This window comes from Syngnathoides biaculeatus, chromosome 5, assembly GCF_019802595.1.
Source record: "Syngnathoides biaculeatus isolate LvHL_M chromosome 5, ASM1980259v1, whole genome shotgun sequence".
Classification (NCBI taxonomy): domain Eukaryota; kingdom Metazoa; phylum Chordata; class Actinopteri; order Syngnathiformes; family Syngnathidae; genus Syngnathoides; species Syngnathoides biaculeatus.
The window spans coordinates 18,513,377-18,536,448 of record NC_084644.1 but is presented as its reverse complement, the minus strand read 5'-3'; the positions used below and the strand labels follow the sequence as shown (position 1 = coordinate 18,536,448).

The window sequence follows — 23,072 nt, the reverse complement described above, 5'->3', positions numbered from 1 at the left end:
TTTTGCTGCAATTACAGCTGCAAGTCGCTTGGGGTATGTCTCTATCAGTTTTGCACATCGAGAGACTGAAATTCTTGCCCATTCTTCTTTGCAAAACAGCTCAAGCTCATTGAGGTTGAATAGAGAGCGTTTGTGAACAGCAGTCTTCAGCACTGCCCACAGATTCTTGATTGGATTTAGGTCTGGACTTTAACTTGGCCATTCTAACACCTGGATGCGTTTATATGTGAACCATTCCATTGTAGATTTGACTTTTTGTTTTGGATCATTGTCCTGTTGGAAGATAAATCTCCGTCCCAGTCTCAGGTCTTTTGGAGACTCCAACAGGTTTTCTTCCAGAATGGTCCTGTATTTGGCTCCATTCATCTTCCCATCAATTTAACCATCTTTCCTGTCCTCGCTGAAGAAAAGCAGGCCCAAACCATGAGGCTGCCACCACCATGTTTGACAGTGGGGATGGTGTATTTAGGGTGATGAGCTGTGTTGCTCTTAAGCCAAACATATCGTTTTGCATTGTGGCCAAAAAGTTCGATTATGATTTCATCTGACCAGAGCACCTTTTTTCCATGTATGGTGTGTCTCCCAGGTGGCTTATGGCAAACTTTAAATGAGACTTTTTTTTCATATCTTTGAGAAATTGGTTTCTTCTTGCCACTCTTCCATAAAGGCCAGATTTGTGCAGTGTACGACTGATTGTTGTCCTATGGACAGACTCTCTCACCTCAGCTGTAGATCTCTGCAGTTCATCCAGAGTGATCATGGGCCTCTTGGCTGCATCTTTGATCAGTCGTCTCCTTGTTTCAGGTGAAAGGTTTAGGGGGACGGCCGGGTCTTGGTAGATTTGCAGTGGTCTGATACTCCTTCCATTTCAATATTGATTGCTTGTGCAGTGCTCCTTGAGATGTTTAAAGCTAGGGAAATCTATTTGTATCCAAATCCGGCTTTAAATGTCTCCACAACACTATCTCAGACCTGCCTGGTGTGTTCCTTGGTCTTCATGATGCTCTCTGGACTTTAAACAGAACCCTGAGACTATGACAGAGCAGGTGCATTTATACAGAGACTTGATTACACACAGGTGGATTCTATTTAGCATTATCAGTCAACATTGGATCATTTAGTGAGCCTCACTGGACGTCTGGAATGAGTTTGCAGCACTGAAAGTAAAGGGGCCGAATAATGTTGCAAACCCCACTTTTCAGTTTTTGATTTGTTAATAAAGTATAAAATATCCAATAAATTTTGTTCCACTTCACAATTGTGTCCCACTTGTTGTTGATTCGTGACAAAAAAAATTGTAATTTTATATCTTTATATTTGAACCCTGAAATGTGGCGAACGGTTGAAAAGTTCAAGAGGGCCGAATACTTTCACAAGGCACTGTATATTACTCTGTAATAGATGATGTACGTGGTTCACCCACACAAGGGAATCCAATTAATGGTGTTTAACAATATGTTAATTACTGTAATTGTAGTTTGACTTTTGTAGCTCCTTAGTCTGCGCGTATAACTGGTGTCACAAATTTTCTACTGCTTATCCTGTTTATAATCACTGTGAGGTAGCTTATCCCACCTGACTCTGAGAGAAAAACAGACTGTCCCAGGACTGGTCTCCAATCAAGCGCAGCTGACAATGAGGTAGAGAACTAGTTCAACTGACGTTCGCGCCTGCAGTCATTGACTGCGAATTATTTCCATGCTGGCTGAATAATGATACTGCTAATGTGTGCTGTAACAGAAGCTTCAGTATGGATGAATGGAGAATGGAGAATGGAGATGGAGAATCATTCATGGAGAATCTCGGCAAGTGGAATGCGTATATACGCGAGGAAGGCCACTCAGTAGTGGAGTTACTGATGGTATAGTGGCTCCTTCACCTGACAACTGTGCAAGCAGTGTAGGCTCACTTCCCATTTATTGCAGGTCTGTCTCTTTATGTGCCCTGCGACCAGTCTTAGGTATAGTCTATTTTTCACTCAAAGTAGGAACAGCTCCAGCTCACCCATGCATAACACGGGTGTTGTCCAGCCATCGCGAAGATCTTTGCTCTTAACACATCTTCAAGATGCGATTAATTAATAATTTCACACAGACATTGGGATTTTTAATATTCAGTTACAATAAACCAATTAACTACATTTTAAAAAAATGTTACCATTAACATAATCCGTGACCTCAGTGAACATATGAAAGAGGAGAATCCAGGGATTCACAGTGAAATTTTTTGCCAAGGGGCTTTGGATGGAGAACTGTCATGAGCAAGGCCTGGTCACTGCCAAGAGGAGCATGGCCAAGCCACTGCTCTCGGCGGTGCCACCTCTGACACCTGTCACAGCTGTTTCGCATTCGGCACTCTAATTGACTAGACATTTAATTTGGAGTTTTGTCCCTGGCATTTGCCAGTTCGTTGAGTATGCTTCACCGCATCCTGGGTTACTCCACTACTGTGCATAAGTTGCGAGTTTATGTGTAGAGCGACCCTTTTATACAGTGAGCGTGTGCCACCATAGACTACTCACATCTTAGTTCATGTTTCCAAATTTTGCCTTGTAGTCATCGGACCTTGTTATATGTTTATTGGATCCTCCCTAGCCTAGCGTTTTTGTGCCTCTGGCTTGTCGGACTTCTACACCGTGTATGATTTTGATTTGGAACAAAAGCACGCTCAACACCATGCCTTCGCCTCGGAGTCCTGCATTTGGGTTCTCCCCCATGTCACTGGTCCATGACAGAGAACTAATTTTGAAGCCTTCACCATGTGCCCTGGGAGTTTCAGAATGTTGATTGAAAATTGACGTAAAGGGGCAGGATTTCTCCCCGACCATAACGAGGGTAATAAAAATGACGACTCACCTCTTTGGCACTCTTGATCTTGTCCAGGAAAGTGCGTAATTCCCTGGTCTCTGTGTACAAAGCCCGACATACTGCCTGGTAGTGACTAGGGGCATCCGATTGACTGGGTAGATGATCCGTACAAAGCTACAAGACGGGCAGATGTTTAAAAAAAAGTAACTGAAAGGAGTTGAGGAAAATCAAGCAGTACCCAAAGTACTATGGTGGTACTAAGACAAACTGAATTTGAATGGGATATTATACCTTGGAATAGATGTTTAAACCAAACATAATTTTAATTCATTCACACGTGGGAAACTCGCTTCACTAGAATATTCATTTACAATAGTGTGGAATCTCAAATATGTATCTTGGCATGAGCAACAGCTTTATCAGAACTGGACAAAATGTGTCAGTTAAAAGGTTTACTACAGCATCAGATACAGGTACACCAAGGTGATCCAGACAGACCAAAACATGTTCAACTCACTTCCTTATTGTCAAACACGGGTAAGAATTAGAGGAGCTGCAAACAGTTGAAAAGATTAAATAAAAAGGGTGCGTCAGTCAGGGCCTGTCATGTTTAAACATTCAGCAGATCCGGTAGTAGGGAAAAACATCTAGTGTAGTCTTAGAACTAAATGCAACTTGCAACCTTGCCCTCACCAAAAGGCAAGACCCATCACTGACAAGAACCCTAGAAACAGTGGTTTGGTTCAATCGCTTTATACACAATGTTTGAATGAATTTTATATATAACATAACATAACACAAATATAACAAGTTTGGCAGCCAAATGTCCATACCTTGAAGATTGCTCTGTAGCTATGAACACTAGAATTGTTGTCAGGGTCGTCATTTTCTTCCTCAGTTGCATCGTAGCCCTCATCAGGGCAGATATCCCTTTCGGCCTCAGCAATGTTGATCATCATGTCAATGAGCTGCTCCAGTGGAGGACTTAGCTCCCTCTCTTCACTCTCTTTCAGTCCATAGTCCAGAGCCTTGTAGATCATGATGCCCAGAGACTCTATCATCTGCTGGTACACAAAAAACTTGGAATCCTAACGCTGTTTTACTACCCAATAACCTAAAAACTTCACTCTGTTTAAACTCTTTCATGGCTGAATGTCAACATACCATTTTGTTGGAACCTGACTGTTCTCTAGCTACATGAGTGTCTATAGATGAGTGTATGGCAGACTGCCCTTGCAATGCTAGATTTAGTCGCTAAAACTACATATTTTGCTATCATCTCAAAGCAGTTAGTGTGTTGGATATATTATTTTTATTGACAAATATTTTTTCAAAACAAACACCCCCCCCCACAAAGGTGTCAGTTTCTACTAAATCAAACCATATGTAAGTAGCCCAAAAAGGCCCATGTCCCTCATTGGCATAGATTCTGCCCTTCTTTGTTACACAACAGACAGTAACTGCAAAATGATCACCATACATGCATTACAGTCATGCAATATATTTTCAAAATCATTACTCCTGATTGTACTGATATTATTTACTACCTGCACTCATCATGCAGCATTATGAACTCTTCATTTTTGGCAATTCATACAATTCTGATCTCGATTTATATTTCAGGCCTAAAATTATTGAAATTTCCTTTGAAAAGATTGTAGTAATGGGATCTCACAAAAGTAAATGAGGGTGGGTCGAATAGACAGAATACTCATGTACTCCTGGTCTTTGTAGCAAAATAATCTTAGCTAGCGCCTTTAACTACCATTTTTTTTATCAAATTACTTTAATGAGATTCTTTTGTGTTTCTGTTCTCTGTTTGGATTGACTATTTGTACTGTATAAACATAAATCTGGAACTGGAGAGTCATAACAGAACTAGAAAATATGGGACCCAGACAAAACAGCGAAGTGAAAAATCGCACAGGGAATTAATCAGGTAGCCTAAGCACTGTGAAAAGAGAGAGAATCGGCTAGAGTGGTTTAAACAAGAGATTTAACAAAAATAAATAAATAAATAGATAAATAAATAAAGCCAAACAATAGTGAGACTGAGTAGACTCAAACAGAGAGAAACTTTAAATATGTGAAAATCAAAGCATAAACAGCATTCCATGCCTTTATCACGGATTCATCAGTTGTGACCCTGGTATATCACGTCCTGTATTTCTAAGTGATGATTTTTTACAGTATTTTGTTACAGTAAACATGCACATGTGGGAAAGAAAAAGTCACAGTAACCAGCGCACTTCCTTCATGTTTATTGTAGCAGGAGGACAGCAAGGCACTTAAACACAATGAGCACACTCACGTACAAGCTCACATGAAAACTTGCCGAGGTCACGTGCCATGAGGGCTTGCCGCTGAATGCTAGGCCTTTGTATATTGAGTCATTTTAAATGGGAGTTCACTGTTTCATAGAAATAACTGGGCAGCTGTGGATCGGTTGGCAGAGCAGGTCGTCCAGTGACTTAAGAGTCAGGGGTCAGCGTCCTGACACTGACTTGTGTCCTGTCAAAGTGTCCTTGGACAAAACTGAAATCTAAATTGCCTTACACTGTCAATGGGAAATTGCCTTTCGATTGCTATACCTGCTTAAACAAAGCAAATGTATTTTTTGATGCAACTGCAAACTGTGTGATTTTAAGGCATGTGAACATGACAGCTAGCCAACCAAGCATATCCAATGCCACTTAAAACTCTGCTTGAGTGCTTCCCAGCATTCCACGCAACCAAGCAGAATGATGGGGTAAAGGGGAGATGGGGGGGAAACTTGGTGAAGGATGAAGATGTGCAACCAATGGAGATTTGCGGTTGTTCCTGTGGCCATTATCACAAGCAAGAGTAACATCAGACTGAATTCAATTGCTGCGTTTTTGTCACGTCACGTTTGTCAAGAGGAAGAAAAATGACCAAAAGGAGGAAATATGGGCTGTTTTGACAGTGAGCAATTATTTTTGCTTTTCTGCTACTGTCCGCAACCTCATATCAACTGTTCAATTTCAGCGACAGCAATTGTGGCTTCAATTTAAAATTAATCTTGACTTAACACAGAGATGCTGTATTAAACCATCATTTCCAAGCAGTACGAGTCAGCGTACATTACATTCATAAGAATCATGACAACAATGTTCTTTTGTAATCCTAAAAATACATCTGCTTTCTTAAAATTTGTTGATTGGTCATTGATAGTAGTTAGATAGATAGTAGTAGTAGTTAAATGTTTTTAAATAAAATAAAATATTACAAAATCTTTTGAAAAGGTCAGGTTAGAAATTCATTGTCAGTGAAACAATCTGCACCCACTCAGTCATGACGTGCACACCACAGTTTGACAACCACTAATTTAAATGAACCCGTTAAATTGCACATACGTGCAAATGTGCATCGGTATGTGCTCTGCTACTGACGGCCAACCAATCCAGGGCATCCGAATACTGTAATCTGCTTTTCTCTGTTACCCACAGTTGTTGAGCACAACTGGTAAAGAAAATGGTTGGCAAACATAGGTTTACCGTTTCTATGCCATTGCATGGCATTATAATTTATGAAGCTGTCAGAAAAAGAAAAAATAAAATCTCACATCCAAACGGTAGGCTTCGTGCCAAAAATGAATGAAAAGACAAATTTAATTGACTTGTTTGTGTAAAACATTTCTAGAAATATTCTTGATCATGAGACAGAAAGACGAGTCATTTCTCTTAGTGAAAAAAAGAGAGATTCTTCTTTTTTTTGAGTCACTTAAGCCTGACAGCATTTCTGACTGTCATGTGATAGCATGTCTAGTTTGTTTTTCTCTGGTCAAAAACTGCCTTAACCTTAAATGACAGCAAAATATCTACAGCATTTACAGTGGAATACACATAGTCAGACAAAATCTACAATATGATCTATAAGTTGAATTTTTAAAACAACTCCTTATCATGACTATATTAAAAATATTTAAATCTTTTTTCAGATGGTAACAAATTGTGCTGTCTGTATAAATGGTCATATAATAAAATGTTAAACCTAATTTCATCTAATGTGATGCTAATTTGTCAATGAGATATAACAAAAATTGTTGTAAAAAAATGCTCTGTCATTTGTACCTCTGTAAAATCTATTCAGACCAGGTTGCAAATGGTATGTAGATTTGTCTTAATCTCTTTGATCTCTGAACCTGAATGAAAGATCCATTAAGCTTTTAAGAGTCTAGATTGAAAATCACCCAATTTCACAGGTGACAAGTGTTTAAGACAGATCTCTCCATTCTGTGAGTTCAGTATCTTTACACAATTTGTACAGTTCAAATTCAAACACAAACCTATTTCCTCTTTTCCCTTGAAACAGAAAATGTTTAGTTATTAAGGTCAGTTTTGATCACTCAAAAGGACATGAAACTTGTGTTAGTTCCAAAGCTCAGATGTCAAGAGAAAACAGAAGAGCCAGGAGTAATTTAACGGAATGGGGACTAAAAGAAAAAAAAATCCTCAGTTATACTCTCATATGACAACTCAAGCTGCAGCGAAAAAGTGCCACAATGGTCCTATAGAATTTCTTCATGTAAACTAACTGGCAAGGGAACAAAGGTGAACATGCTATAGACTCGTTATTACCAGCAAAATTTATGGAACTGCCTCCAAGGCAAAATAAAGACCATCACCTGACATTCTAAACATCACACCACATTCTTTGCACCATTTGCACACAATGTGCTTTTTATCCAACTTGGAGGTGTCGTGTATATAATGGAAATACACACTGCATTCCAAATTATTATGCAAATGATATTTTTCAACCATCCAACCATTTTCTTAGTCGCTTATCCTCAGAAGGGTCGCGTGAGTTCTTGAGCCTATCCAAGCCCTCATCTGGCAGTGGCCGGGGTAAACCCTGAACTGGTTTGCCAGCCAATCACAGGCCACATGGAGACTGACAACAGTTGCACTCACAATCACACCTTGGGGCAATTTCGAGTATCCAATTAATGTTGCATGTTTTTTGGATGTGGGAGGAAACCGGTGTTCCTAAAGAAAACTGACGCAGGCACGGGAATAGCATGCAAAGTTCGCACAGGCGGGGCTGGGATTGAACCCTGGACCTCAGAACTGTGAGGTCAACACGTTACAGATGCACCATTGTGCCTCCTCACAATGACAGTATATTTTCAGATGTAAAAAAAAAAATTTAATGCACTGTTCGAAATTATTAAACACATCAGTTTCAATATATTTGTCAGGTTTTTAAAAGAAGGAAAATGGTTATTTATTAATTTTACAACCCTAGGAGGCCATATTTACTGAAGACAAAAACAAACTATTACAATTTAATGGGGTTTTGACAGTAACTTTCTGGTAACACTGTTGCCAGAAGGTTTTGCTAATAATAAAAGGTAATAATTTTTAAAAAGCCTAAAATTGTGAGAGGTGATTAGCTTATCTGAATCAGGTGACACTGAAAGTAGCAATTGGCTCCATGTATCTTGTGTATGTATCTTGACCTCAACAATAAACTTATTTGATTGGAAACAGACAAATACTACCAACTTTAGAATTTTGGACTTCAGAGTTTGAGTTAAACCAGCAGATGTCAAGGCCTGTTTTAAGTTTGCCAATGACCATTTGGATCATACAGAGGAGTCATGGGAGAAGGTTTTGTGGTCAGTTGAGACCAAAATGGAACCTTTTCGTCATAATTCCACAAACTGTTTGGAAGAAGACGAATGATGAGTTCCATCCCAAGAATGCCATTCCTACTGTGAAGCATGGGTGTGGTAGCATCATGATTTGGGGGTGTTTTTCTGCACATGGGACAGGATGACTGCACTGTATTAAGGAGAGTATGACCGCGGCCATGTATTGTGTATAGTCAAGCATTGAAGATGGGTCGTGGTTGGGTCTTTCAACATAACAATGAACCGAAGCACACAGCCAGGAAAATCAAGGAGTGGCTCCGTATGAAGCATATCAAGGTTCTGGCGTGGCCTAAGCAGTCTCGAGACCTAAATCATATAGAAAATCTTTGTAGGGAGCTGAAACTCCGTGTTTCTCAACGACAGCCCAGAAACCTGTCTGAACTAGATCTGTGTGGAGGAGTGGGCCAAAATCCCTCCTGCAGTGTGTGCAAACCTGGTGAACAACTACAGGAAACGTTTGACCTCTGTAATTGCAAAGAAAGGCTACTGTACCAAATATTAACATTTTTTTTTTCAGGTGTTCAAATACTTATTTGCAGCTGTGTGTCACAAATAAATCATTAAAAAAATCATACATTGTGATATCTGGATTTTTCTTTTTAGATTATGTCTCTCACAGAGGACATGCGCCAATGATGGAATTTTCAGACCCATCCATGATTTGTAAGTGGGAGAACTTGCAATATAGCAGGGTGTTCAAATACTTATTTTCTTCATTGTAGCTACCTAAAGCAGAAGAAACACCACTTTACACCTATTGACAATGGTACACACAATCGGTTACAGTGAGTCCCTCCCTCATATTTCCTTATCAAGTAAGTGCCATTTATCAGACTTTAACAATGTTATCGAATACTAATCTGTGACACCAATAGAAACTTGTAAACCCACTTCCTTAGGTCAAAGCCAGCACAGGTTAATTTACCCATAACCAACCACAAACACAGACACTTAAATATTAAAATCTTACAAATTAAACTTGTTCATGAATATAACGTTCTGGCATATGGCGGCAGCAAACAAAAATACCTTCAGTCACGATGTAGCCAAACCATTATCAGTCCATCCATCCATCCAACCATTTCTGTGCATGTAGTATTATTATTATAGTATAATGGGCGGCACAATGGGGCAGCTGTAGAGTGTTGGTCTCACAGTTCTGAGGACTGGGGTTCAAATTCTGGCCATGCTTGTGTGGCGTTTGCATCTTCTCCCTGTGCCTGGGTGCCACGCACTCCGACTTCCTCCCACATCCCAAAAGCATGCAACATTAACTGAATACTCAAAATTGCCCTCTCAGGTGTGACTGTGAGTGTAAACGGTTGTTTCTTTGTATGTGCCCTGCAATTGACTAAAAACTAATTCAGGGTGCCTCCTACTTCCTATGACTCATATGAGGATAAGCGGCTATGAAAATGGATAGATGGTATATTTGTATACCTCTGGAACATCTCTAGCTGCCATGTCATGTCACTGGCTGAGCAACCGGACGTGGGGTTGATTATTTTAATCAGCCCCATTGTTACGTACTGTACGTGGGAAAGTGCAAAACGGTTTCCTCACAGAGACATTTTCAGAAACAGGGAGGTATCAAAAGATTAACTTGTTTTTTTAAATTCACAGTTGATGAGGACAAGTACGAACCAACTGTTTGTGTACAAACAATAAAAACTTCATTTACTGCTGACCACATCTCATTAAGCCAAAGTTTCTACACTCAGACTGCTCTGACAAGAAATAGAAATGTGAATACATACACGGGCGCGACGATCGCCCTTTTGCATTCTAGGATGGAGAGAATTCTTCAACTGTAACTGAAAACCGTCTCTTTATAAATTTGTCTGTATTCTTATCTGTATTTATATTCAAATTGTGTACCACACCTCCCAAAAATGTATGGAAATTAGTTCTATATTTTTTGGTGAAATTATACTCACAAAAATACCAGCAAATAGAAATTAAATACCTGTTGCCCTAGCCCAGGGGTGTCAAACTCCCTTTGGTCTGCGGGCCGAATACAGCTTAATTTGAGATCAAGCGGGCCGGACCAGTAAACTCATTGCAAAATTACATAGAACTAACAATAAGCCCACTTTTTTCCTTTGTATTAGTCACTAATACTAATAATTAGTGCAAAGAATGAGTAAATTATCAAAATGTTTATTAACAGAATTTTCCCATTACATTATGAACAATATATTATGATCAAGAGAATAACATAAGAACATAAATAAAGTATGTGCAATTTTAACAACACTTTTACACAGTTAAACATATATTTAAGTGTGTTGTACATAAAACTGATCACAGAAATAGTAACAATGTTCCAAAAACATTTAGTACCAGCCTTGTGGAACTTAAAAACACTGTTTTTCAACATCTGGAAAGCAATTTGAACAAATGAATAACTTTCACAGCAATTATTCGTCTTGCTTGGAATTTGCCCTTGAAACTTGATATCGTTTATCCTGCACAAGTGCATCAATATGAGGCATCATGTCCTGAGAAGCAGCCAATTTCAGAATCTCATTCAAATGCTTATGTGTGAGCTTTGAGCGCAGCTTTGTTTTATTAATGTTCATTAGTGAGAAAACTTGCTCACAAAGGTAGGTTGTCCCAAACATGGACAATGTTTTAGCAGCTAGTGCTGTCAATGCGGGATAGCCTGGTAGGAGGTACTTGTAAAATGTGTCCAAGCTTACAGAGGCAAATCTGTCCTTCAGTTCTACATCACACTGCAAATCAATGATTTCAAGTGGCATGGCAACGGGCAAATCAGAAGCTTTGACTGTGAATGGGGTGCGAAAAACTGCAAAATCTGTTTCGAGTTCGCTAAAAACCTGAAATCTTTTCTCAAACTCCATCAACAGCCCTGAAATCTTCTCTTTGTACCGTTTCACGTCAGAATTAACGCTTGCTGCGCACATATCTCTTAAACAGGGAAAATGAGCAGGGTCACCGCTTGCCACCTGCGTCTCCCATAACCCGAGCTTTAACTTGAATGCACGTATGCTGTCATAATACTGCGTTACGATTTTTTTGCGTCCCTGCAACATTTTGTTAAGAATATTCAAGTGCTCAGTGATGTCAACCATAAACGCAAGGTCCTGCAGCCACAGATGGCACTGTAATTCCTTAACAGGTTTACCTTTTTTCTCCATGAATTGTCCGATTTCATCACGTAAATCAAAGGAGCGCTTTAGCACAGCACCTCTGCTTAACCATCGTACCTTCATGTGATAAGGCACACCATGGATAATGTTACAGTCACTGAGAAAGCTGTCAAATTGACGATGGTCGAGACCTCTGGCTGGGATGAAATTAACAGTTTGGACAACCCCCTCCATGACGTGATCCATTCTTAGCGATTTGGTGCATAATGCCTTCTGATGCAAAATGCAATGAAATGTCCAATAATTACCTCCCCCATTTGCGGCTTGTACTTTATCTCTGAACTTTGTCACAACACCTGCCTTTTTACCAATCATTGAAGGTGCACCTTCAGTAGCCAGGCTTACGGCGCGTGACCAGTCCGCTCCGACTCTGTCCAGCGCTCCAACGACGGAGCTGAAAATGTCCTCAGCTGTTGTGGTGTCGATCATCGGCACCAGCTCGAGAAACTCCTCTGTGACATTCAAAGTCTTGTCAACTCCACGAATGAATATGGCCAGTTGAGCGACGTCCGTGATATCAGTACTCTCATCAATCGCAACAGAAAATGCCACAAATGACCCCACTTTGCGTTTTAGTTGGTGGTCCAAATCTGCAGAGAGTTCTGAAATCCTGTCTGCCACGGTATTTCTTGTCAAGCTTATATTGGCGAAAGCATGTCGCTTCTCAGGACACACAATTTCAGCAGCCGTCAGCAAGCAGTTTTTGATGAACTCTCCATCACTGTACGGCTTTGATGCCATTGCTATTTGGCTCGCAATTAGGTAGCTGGCTTTCACCGAAGCATCACTGGCTTCTTGGCTCCGTGTGAAAACAGATTGCTGTTTCTTCAGACGCGCCATCATTTCATTTACCTTCTGTTTTCTCAATTCTCCATGCAAACTGCTGTATTTTTCATCATGCTGAGTTTCGTAATGGCGCCGAATATTGTATTCTTTAAGCACCGAAACTTGCTGCTGGCACACCAGGCACACGGGTTTCCCATTCACCTCCATGAACATATAAGAACATGTCCATTTTTCTTGAAAAGTCCGACACTCTGTGTCTACTTTTCTCCTTTTTGACAAAGACATTTTGCTGATGAGGGTGCAAGGCAAACGGAAAAGTAGATAATGAAATTGTCGCCAATAGACGCTGTACAGACGTTCAATTTTACCAGGTCAAGGTGGTCCTAGTTCTCCCGCAGTGTTGCTTTCATGTTGTCTGCACGTACTAAAACACTGCGCCCCCTAGCGGATAATACAAGAACTACAAATTTCAAAGAAAATTCATATTTTTTTATACAATGCAGCTTTCTTCCCCGGGCCATACCAAACCACCAGACGGGCCGGATCCGGCCCGCGGGCTGTATGTTTGACACCCCTGCCCTAGCCCTTTTGTATCTGGAAGTAAAACTTAGTGCCATGGTGCCTGAGAAAAATGATTAAATCTCAAGAAAAAGTAAAGGAAACAAGGAACCTTATTTAGTTGATATTTTGCAAATGCATTCATTCTTTTGTGGCTGTATAGTTAATACACACTATAATTATGAAAAATATTGAGACAGTTTTGAAAAATTGCTCATTTGGAATAATTAAAATACAAATCAGTTACTCACCTCTGTTTGTGTGCTCAGGTTGTATTTACCTGAAGGACAAAAATAAATCGTGTTACATGTTAAGCAGCACAAAACTAAATATATACAATATAACTTCACCTCACCTATAACCTTCAAAATACAGTACAGTATTTTATAATACAATATTATGGTTCTTCCTCTAACAGCATTAATGAAAATGAGAACAAAGATACAAATGCAGGGAATATAAACATTACCAGTGGAGCAAACAATTATGTGTGACGCAGCCTTTATAATTTTTTTTTTATAACACAACTATATGTGTACGTGTATGTTTTCAGGGTGGCAAATTGTAGCTTTGCTATGTTATGACCGTTTACAGGTGCAAGACTATTTGTCCTGTCCTGTAATAACATAGCAACAGCAATATAATAAGGATCATGTCAAGAAAAAAATGTTGTCTTACTGAACTGGTCATTGTTCCTTTTACATGTTTTTTTGAAGAATTTAATTCACTAGGAAGATGCAACAGGATATAATGCATATATAACCTTTGAGCACACATTAAAATAAATTTTATATTTGTCACTGATCTGTATAGATTGCTGTACTGCCCCCCCCCAAGTTAATTTTACCTCTACCTCTTTCATAATTTGAATTGGATGTGATTTTGTGATGACACGCTAACTCCTTTCCTAATATGACATTATGTATGAATGTGGTCTTTTCAAATCAAAGGAAAAACCTGAATAATTTTCCCGGTACCTTTAACAAAGCTGTTCCATGTCAAATTACTAATTCTGCATCACAGCAGCTCTGACATCATTCTGTGACATTTATAAGATGGGCATTATTCACCTTTTGGCTGAACTGTTCTTTTTATATTCATATAGAGGAAGAACTGAAGAATATATCGTAATCCCTTCATAGTTCTCTTTTTTAATGAGTGTCAGACGTTTTTTTTTCATTATTATTCAAGCATACAGTGATGGAAATAAGTATTTGAACACCCTGCTATATTGCAAGTTATTTCTAAGTGGGAGAACTTGCAATATAGCAGGGTGTTCAAATACTTCTTTTCTTCACTGTATATAGGAGGTGATGTTCCGGTAAAATTAGTATTGCTCTGCAGGTGTGGGCTAAATGCAAGCAATATTATTGATGTAAAAGCTCTTTTTGGGAGGGTGTGTGTGTGTGTATTAGAGAGATCCTAAAGTCTTGGCTAATCGATGTGTACCTTTTAGACCGGCTCATAATCTGAGTGTCACCCCAAGAGGTGTACTTGAATGAGGTTGTGCAACTTGTACTTCATGGAAACACCTTGCCTTGAATGTGATTGCTACCCAGGCATCCAGCCTAATCTCATGCATTCCCAGTTTATGCTCATTGAGAAAGCAAAGAGCATTGTGATCTGACATGACGTGGCAGAACAAGCTGAGAGGATGAGAACTCCCCATGATCCTTAACACGTGATATTAGCACAACGGAAAATTCAGAGAACACTTTCAGGATCATGTGGGGGGGGGGGGGGGGGACCACCACGGGATGATGGGAGAGAGTGCGCCTTTGTTTCTCTTTGGTCATGCTCATTTGCTGTTGAGTGTTCAGGTTTACTGTATGGCTACATTACTATTTACAAATAAAATGGGCGTTACTAATGGTGGGCAGCGTTTGATCGATTCCCGCTCCGTGACGGTGTTGATATCTGCCCTGCGACTGACTGGCGACCAGTTCAGGGTGTCGTCCGCCTTTAGCCCATAGCTAGCTGGGATAGCCTCCAGCTTTCCCGCAACCCTTGTGAGGATAAGCGGCTTGGATAATGACATGACATGATATGACAAATAAAATGGGCATGCCGGGGCAGTCTGGGTAGAAATTACAATGCCATCGATATGACATTGAGTTGAGCTGCACCCCCACCACACATCAAATGTTTACCTTCACAGTTTGGTTTGTGCAATTCCACAGATCCGTCCTTTGCAATATAAACATCCCCCGGTCCTGATATCCTGCCCCGGGCCGTCGGCGCCGGCTCGGCGGCATCGGAGCATCTCCTTCCCCGCTGTTCCTTCACTAGCGTCACGCAGCACTGGTAACACACGGCCCAAGCTTGCTCTTCGTTGATGGGCTGGCTGTAAAAACCCAGGATCTCCTCCAAAGACAGATCATCCGAGCGCGCGTCGCCCGCGGAAGTCATCGTGCCGTGGTCCTGATGTTCATCGAGCTGGCTCGCAGCATCCGTCAGTCGTGCTTGCAGCCCGCCTCCATGCTCAGCCATCCTTTCATTATCTCAACGCCGGATGGAGGAGGAGGAGGCCCGGTGGCGAGAGCTTAGCCTCTCACATCCTCCTTGTCGATCACCGGCAGCAGCGTTCTGGACACACGGAGGAGCTTTTTTCAATATTTGCCCGTTCAAGGCTCTGATGCAAGCAGTCACAAGACGATAGGCGGCTGAAACCTGCTCACTTTGTTCAGTGTGGGCAACTGCGTGTGTCTTAAATGACTGCCCGGAAAACTCGATTCCAATCACGTGACCTCTCGCTCGTCTCCTACCCTTGTTGCTGTTCTAACGTTTGAAAATGTTCATGAAACAACACTAAATGAAAATGCCCCAAACAGTATGTAGGGCCTACCCTACAGTGTAGACTACGGAATTATATATTATGTCATTTGTATCCACACTTGCTTTTGAAAACTTGATTGCAATTGTGGAGACATTTGAAAAATAGCTACTAAGGCACAATTATTGTTGTATTATTATTTATTATTATTATTTTTTTTTTTTTTAGGGACGTCTTCAGAAATTTTGGAGTGGGAAGGCCAAAAGCTTTCTTCGATGGATGGTGGGATGACCTCAACCAATTGTCAACGGTAAGGGCGAGGTTTCCTATCGAGGCTTCTGCTACCATATGGCAAAGATGTGGTTTAAGTGTGGTGCGATGTCTAAAAGGTTAGACTCAGTTAAACTTTTGAACACATAAAATAACATTTCTTTTAAACAGATTCTCTATAACTTTGGACTTTTTATGGAATATTGTCGTGAAGCGCTATTGTCCAAACAGTGCACATTTTTCATTAGCTCAACATAGTACATTATGATGCTTTCCCACATGGTATACACTTATGATAAAACTAACACATTTTAAAATTACATACAATTCCTCATGCGTTGTTATCAGTTTAATATTAGTATATAGAAAAAACGTGATATGAATTGGTCTAAATTCTTTTTTTTTTTTTTTGAGGAAACATCAACACAAGTTGTTGTATCTATTCATCCATCTGCCTATCCATCCATTTTCTTTGCTGGTTATCCTTATGAGGGGTGTGGGGAGTACTGGAGCCTATCCCAGCTGTCTAATAAATAACTAATCGAATTTAATTAGATATATTACTTTGAGAACGTTATTGGAACAGTTACACTACAACTACATTTCTGAGTGTGTTCTGTGTGGTGCGCAATAAAGAATACAAAAGACATCTTAACCTGTGCAAAAAAAAAACAAGTCTAAATATAAATGAGGATGACAACAAAGGGACCACCTCTCGTGACTCTTCAGCTCAGTCAGCATTTATGAATGTTTTGCTCTTGCTTTGGAATCTTATTGTGGTGATCCCACCTCATCGAGCATAGATGTCAAAACTCATTTTTGTCGTGGGCCACATTGTAGTTACGGTTTCTCTAAAGAGGGCACTGAAACCATAAAAATCGCCTAATGAAATTTAAACATGAAATTTATGAACTAGTTTTGGAATCAGAAATCAAGGGTAATGGTTTTTTTCAAATATTGTTGATGTTTGGTAACAAAACAAAAGCTTGCAGCATCTCAATTTTCTCATTTATTATATGACAATTTGATTTTTTTGGGTATAGATTTTAACAAGAATCATGGAAGTTGACATGATTTACATTTGCGGGCCATATAAAATCATATGGTGGGCTGGATCTGGGCCCCGGGCCTTTAGTTTGACACCTATGTCGTAGAGGCATTGTACACAGACCCAGACATGGAATTTAGAAAAATAAAAATGAAAAACTTGGCCACACGGATGAAATAGTGTGTAAACAGTTAGTTAGTTATCAGCTCTCATTATGCCCTTTTGAACTTAAAATATCAGAAAAATCTCCCCCATATTTTAGATTTCTTGGAAATGAACCCTTTTCATAGAGAAAAAGCTTAACCTCGTTTAACGTATCAAAAACTATCAATCATCACGAAAAAGTACAGTGCCACCAGAAAGTATACCCACACCTTCACTTTTTCCAACTCCTCCCGTTACATTCTGAAGATGATTTAAGTGTAATCCTTTTTTTAAAACATCTACATAAAGGAACCCATAATGACTAAGTAAAAGTGCGTTTTAAAACACGTGCAAATTTATTGAAAATGTAAACATTTAAACACAAAAGGTATTCACAGCCTTGGGCAATATTTTGTTGAAGCACCCTGGGCAGCAATCACAGCCTCAATTCTTCTTGGGTCTGTATGAGCTTGACATACCTGTTTTGTGGAATTTTTTCCCTATTCTTCTGTGCAGATCCTCTCGAGGTCAGCCAGGTTGGATGGACAGCGTCGGTGGTCAGCCATTTTTAGTTTTTTTCCAGAGATGTTTGGGCTCTATCTCGGCCACTCAAGGACATTCACAGGCTGCTCCTGAAACCACCCAGTCCTTTGGAAGGATATTGGCTTGTGCAGTGATATATTATGTACACATTAGATTTTTATATTGTCAGTATTCTTTTTCATTCCCTTGCTTTTGGTGCAGTCTCACTAACTTCCAAAATCAGTTGAGGAAGACATATCACAGTAACATCATGTGACCCACTAAAGGCAAAAGCTAATGAAACCTCTTCTTCATACTCTCTAATCTCTGTATAAAATTAACGTGATATAATCTTACTTTTTAACAAAGCTTTATAAACCTTGTTAAACTGAAACAAAAGCAGTTATTAAGGGGACCAAAAAAATGGAAAAATCAATCAAGCCATTGCACAAACATTGGCCATGAAAGAAAGAACGGATGTTGATGACAGAAACACTTTGAGATCTGTAAAGATCATTTATGACATCAGCAAAACCCTCCAGAGCGCTGGGATGAAGGTACTGCAACCTTATGTTTGCAGAAGAATTTCTAGAAAAGTGTAACGAGGCTCAAAGTCATTTTGAGAACTGATAACACAAAGATAGACGTGATGGAAATATTAAGAATTGAAAGATAAATTGTCTGATTCTGATCCAAACATACACAGTACAATCTCCTCTGTGAACTTCAATTTATGTAATGTGATGGATTGGGATTGTATGGTTTCTTCTGAAAAAGACACACTAATAGGATGGGGCGGGGAGATGGAGAAGCAGCCAAGAGGACTCGAAAGCCTCCAGCAGAAAGTTCTGGGTGGGTGTCCAAATCCAACCCTCAATTGGTTGGTCAGGGGGAGCTGTTCAAAATATCTTCAACCTGAACACATTGAGGCATTCTTGGGGTGTCCGCAACCATCAGCAAGATGGCCGAGCCCGTCAGTGGAGTGCCCGCCTCTGAAGGTGAGGGTTGCCAGCTTTGTGTCTGGGGTACCCCAGGCCATCTCGTAGCTCCACCCCTGGTCTCCAGACGCATTTTATATGCTAAGTAAAGCAAAGATGCAAGGTTTTGGACAGGTCAAGTTGATCTCCACACTTACCCAGTATAGAGCACGCATTTTACCTGCTTAAATAGGCAAATGGGAAACATCAGCTCTCTAAACAAACAACAACTAAAAGAGTCTGTGGTTAGAGCCCTGAAAAGCATTTTAAAAGTTTGCCACCAAACTTGTCAATAGGCTTACTTAATGCATTTATTGCAAGCAAAGGATTTTCAACTAAATATGACAACTGATTAAAATAAACGTTTTCTAGCAATTCCAACACCATTTTCTGATATCAAAGCCAAATGTTTTCAGCCTACAAATACAAATTTCCCTATTCGAATACTTTTGGAGTCTAACTACCTGTAAGCAAATATTAGCAACTAACTCAGTTGCCTCACTCATACAGCTGGTTGAATACAACCGCAAAGTAGAGAGTACATGCTTTTCCAAAATAGTATATGAAGAGTTTGTTTTCAAAACAAGACATAGGCATTTTTTTCAGATTTACGAAACTCGCGCCAAAATTATCCAGCTCCGAATGGATAATTTTGGCGCGAGTTTCGTAAATCTGAAAAAAATGCCTATGTCTCGCTTTGAAAACAAACTTCATATACTTTTGGGATAAGACGGCAGCTGAATAGGACTTTACATGTGCTACTAATGCATGGGGAAAAACTGGGAGAACTGTCTAAATTAAAGTCAATAAAGACGAGGTGCTGGGGTACATGGCATGAATAAACGGGGGCAGCACAGTGGGTGTGCTGTTGTTTAAAAAACTTGTCTTGAAATGTTTCTGCTGTACAAACTGGACACTGAAGTGTATTATCAATGTGTATCTCTTTTATTATTGATGTGTATCTTTTTATTGTTGTGTATCTCTTTATTGATGCGTATCTTTTGCTCACACATCCCAAATCATCAGTAAACCTTACTGGAGAGACCAGGGCATAGGATTGTGCCAGTTATTACCAGCTTAGTCATTATGATGAAGATAGTTTGTGATGCTCTTATTTTATGATGCGGTTCTCTTGTGATGCTCTTTATTTTCCTTTCATACGTTTGTAATGCGGACCCTGGTGAATAGTAGGGGAATGCTGCAAGTGCTCTGTATCTTTGCACTTCTGATCTGCTACAGCCATTGTCTGTCACTCATTTGTGCCCAGAATATTCTGTAAGTAAAAGCTTCGAAGAAACTGTTCATCATCTCCAGCCTGTATTTGGATAACCAACATTCTCACTACTCGAAATTAAACGAACACGCGGGGAGGAAAAAAGCGTCCTCCAACAATTGGTGACCCCGACGTGATTTCGGACTGAGGTGTTGGTTGACAGACAACATCGGCCAGCCAACAATTGACAAAGTGAGAGGACATTTATCCTCCAAAAGTGATCTTCTGTTTGTTAACTGGTGTTGAGGTCCGTGTCACGTTTGAATTTGTGTCAGTGTGAAATTAGTTTCTGGGTGGTTGAACAGTGGGGAAATTGTGGGTGGTGTAGTCCTGGGTTAGAGGCCCTGGTGGGACACCGTCGCGTCCCACCTAAATGGTTGAAAAGCCGTAGAGTGTGTGGGCGTACCACTCTAAAAAGGGTTTAGAACTGCCCTGTGATCGGAGGTTGTGCCGACACAAAAAGGTTGTAAATCCCGTGACTGGCAGACAGACCATTGGGTTTGAAGCCAGTCCAAAACTTTCTGAACCGAGAGGTTGTCTCGTTCTTTTCGAAGAATCCTCGAGACTAGAATTCCTCATTCAAAATCAAAGGACAAAGTGTGCACTATAAAATGTTGAGAAGAAATACCCGGATGAACAGAAGTTGAGAAGAATTACCCGGATGAACAGTGAATTGTGCAATTGTAATTTTATTTTAGAATAGGTTGTTTCATTCTTTCAAGAATTCTAGAAACTAGAATTCCTCAAATAAAATGAGATTTTAAGAGTACTTTTGAGAAAAAAAATCAAAGAGGTTCGGCCACTTTTGATAAAAGAATTTAAACCAAAATGCAGGGAGAGTTTGACAGGGAAAGTGAGTGGTTCGAGAGTTTGACAGGGAAAGTGAGTGGTTCGATTTGCGCCAAATACCAAACCATTCTGAACAAGTGGTGCAAAGTAAACAAGTGAGAAATGAATGTGATGTGTGTGTTGGAGAATTGGCTGAAAAGGAACGAGAGAATGAGAACAGTGGAAAGAGTGGATGAGGAAATGTTGTGAGAATGGATGGTTTCCTCTAATGTCTTCAACAGTGCGTTTGGTGACATTAATGAGGGAAACAGAAAAAGCTTGTGCTAAAAGAGCGGCAGCTCTCAAATTGGAAGTGGAAAAAATAACAGGTTGTCTCCAAAAGGTAGAAAGGTGAGAGAGAATGCTGAGAAAGTTGTGGAAATGAAAGCGAGAGACACCTCTTTATGGGATAATGCTCTTAGTGTCTTCGGGAAGTACAAGGCCTTGGTAACTTCGGTTCTTATCTCCGTTGCTGTTTTTTTCAGCTCTCTTGACTTTGTGTGGTTGTTGTTGTATTCCTTGTGTTCGATCCTTGTGTCAGCGATTTGATTTCTGCCGCCATTGAGAAAAAGGACATTTATGTTCCTCCACCGTATATGATGGCTGAATTGCTTCCTCCTTCAGGCTCGTCCGTTGTACCACACGCTCCAGACGATGACGCGGCTGGAATTTTCCTTTAATTCTGTTTATTTCAGGTGTTCGACTCTTTTGAGTCCGAAAGGGGGATTGAAGTGTATTATCGATGTGTATCTCTTTTATTATTGATGTGTATCTTATTATTGATGTGTATCTTTTTATTGAAGTGTATCTCTTTATTGATGCGTATCTTTTGCTCACACATGCCAAATCATCAGTTAACCTTACTGAAGAGACCAGGGCATAGGATTGTGCCAGTTACTACCAGCTTAGTCATTATGATGAAGATCGTTTGTGATGCTCTTTATTTGTGATGCTCTTTATTTTCCTTTTATACATTTGTGATGCGGACCCTGCTGAATAGTAGGGGAATGGTGTAAGTCCTCTGTATCTTTGCACTTCTGATCTGCTACAGCCATTGTCTGTCACTCATTTGTGCCCAGAATATTCTGTAAGTAAAAGCTTCGAAGAAACGGTTCGTCTCCAGCCTGTATTTGGATAACCAACATTCTCACTCCCCGAAATTAAACTAACACGCGGCGAGGAAAAAAGCGTCCTCCAACAACACATAGACCCCCCCCCTTTACTCCTCCCACACGCTTTGAGTACACATTTAAAAAACAACCACTTAAACGTGCAGTATTACAAACATTTTTCAAACTTTTTTTTTTAACCAAGCGTAAAATATTAAAGCAATACTATAAATAGTCTGTGTTTAAGAGGTGGGGCTGGGTGTGGTGGCGTGTGACATCAGCGAATCTGCTGGTGAGATTGGGAGTGAGCTGTGGCTAACAGCAACTCTGGGATCAAGTGTGCTATTTGTTTATGATTATTGATCTCCCGGCATTCAGTAAACATCTGCAAAGTGCATCAGTGACTGTGCCTCTCCTTTCCTACATGACAAACTTCTATGGATTGTCTATGGAAATGGATCTCTGGAAAAGTTTAATGACTCCTCTCACAAACTATTTATTCTGCACCAAACCTCCAAACCACAAAGTTTCCCCTTCATTGTGGGCTAGACGATCACCCAGCATGTGTACACTGGGCGTCTTTGTCATTTCTTTCTTTCAGTGCACGAGATGCAAAAATTGTGGTAAGACAACCAAAGGCTGCAATTACATTGTCAATATACGGAAACACCCAGAAATCCAACCCTCAAGATAATTTCACTAAAATGGCATTTTGAGAAATCAGAGGAGGTATGCACAATTGAGCAATTAATGTAGCTTTTGTTTCTTATAATGCTCTTAATAAGAGTTATTAACAGAGGTTGGCTGTTGGTGATTAGAAATCTAGACTAGCCAAACAACCCTGGGTTGGTTGGTTTGGCTAAAAATGCTCATAACTTCACATCAGTATCTCATATTTGTACTTGTTTTCCTTGATAAAGTGAAACTGAAATGAGCAGTAAAAACTGTAAAATTCATATCCAAAGCACTCACATCAATGATTGCTGTTGCATTGCTGTCCAGATGTTTGTATAGATCATTAAGTACCTCCCTCAACTTTTTTGTAGTTTTCTTGTATGGCTGAAAAAACATGGCCTGGAAGTTCACTGGGAGCCCATATCTGAAGGGACACCACATTTCCTACAACT

At 40.0% G+C, this 23,072-nt stretch overlaps 1 protein-coding gene across 8 annotated transcripts in view; it reads right to left on the bottom strand.

Moving 5' to 3' along the window:
- spire1b (spire-type actin nucleation factor 1b) overlaps positions 1 to 23,072 on the bottom strand; it is a 58,487-nt gene that overhangs the window by 35,176 nt on the left and 239 nt on the right. For 2 of the 8 annotated variants that reach the window (XM_061818726.1, XM_061818725.1), the window contains exons 1-5: positions 17,716 to 22,948; positions 15,152 to 15,587; positions 13,253 to 13,281; positions 3,641 to 3,871; positions 2,856 to 2,981 (exon numbers count right to left, since the gene is read on the bottom strand). In XM_061818726.1, coding sequence (XP_061674710.1) covers positions 2,856 to 2,981; positions 3,641 to 3,871; positions 13,253 to 13,281; positions 15,152 to 15,491 — 726 coding nt within the window. In that variant the 5' untranslated portion in view covers positions 15,492 to 15,587; positions 17,716 to 22,948. Of the gene's footprint in view, positions 1 to 2,855; positions 2,982 to 3,640; positions 3,872 to 13,252; positions 13,282 to 15,151; positions 15,588 to 15,679; positions 15,935 to 17,715; positions 23,071 to 23,072 lie in introns of those variants that run through there. The other 6 variants (XM_061818721.1, XM_061818719.1, XM_061818720.1 and 3 more) reach the window with 6 other exon arrangements.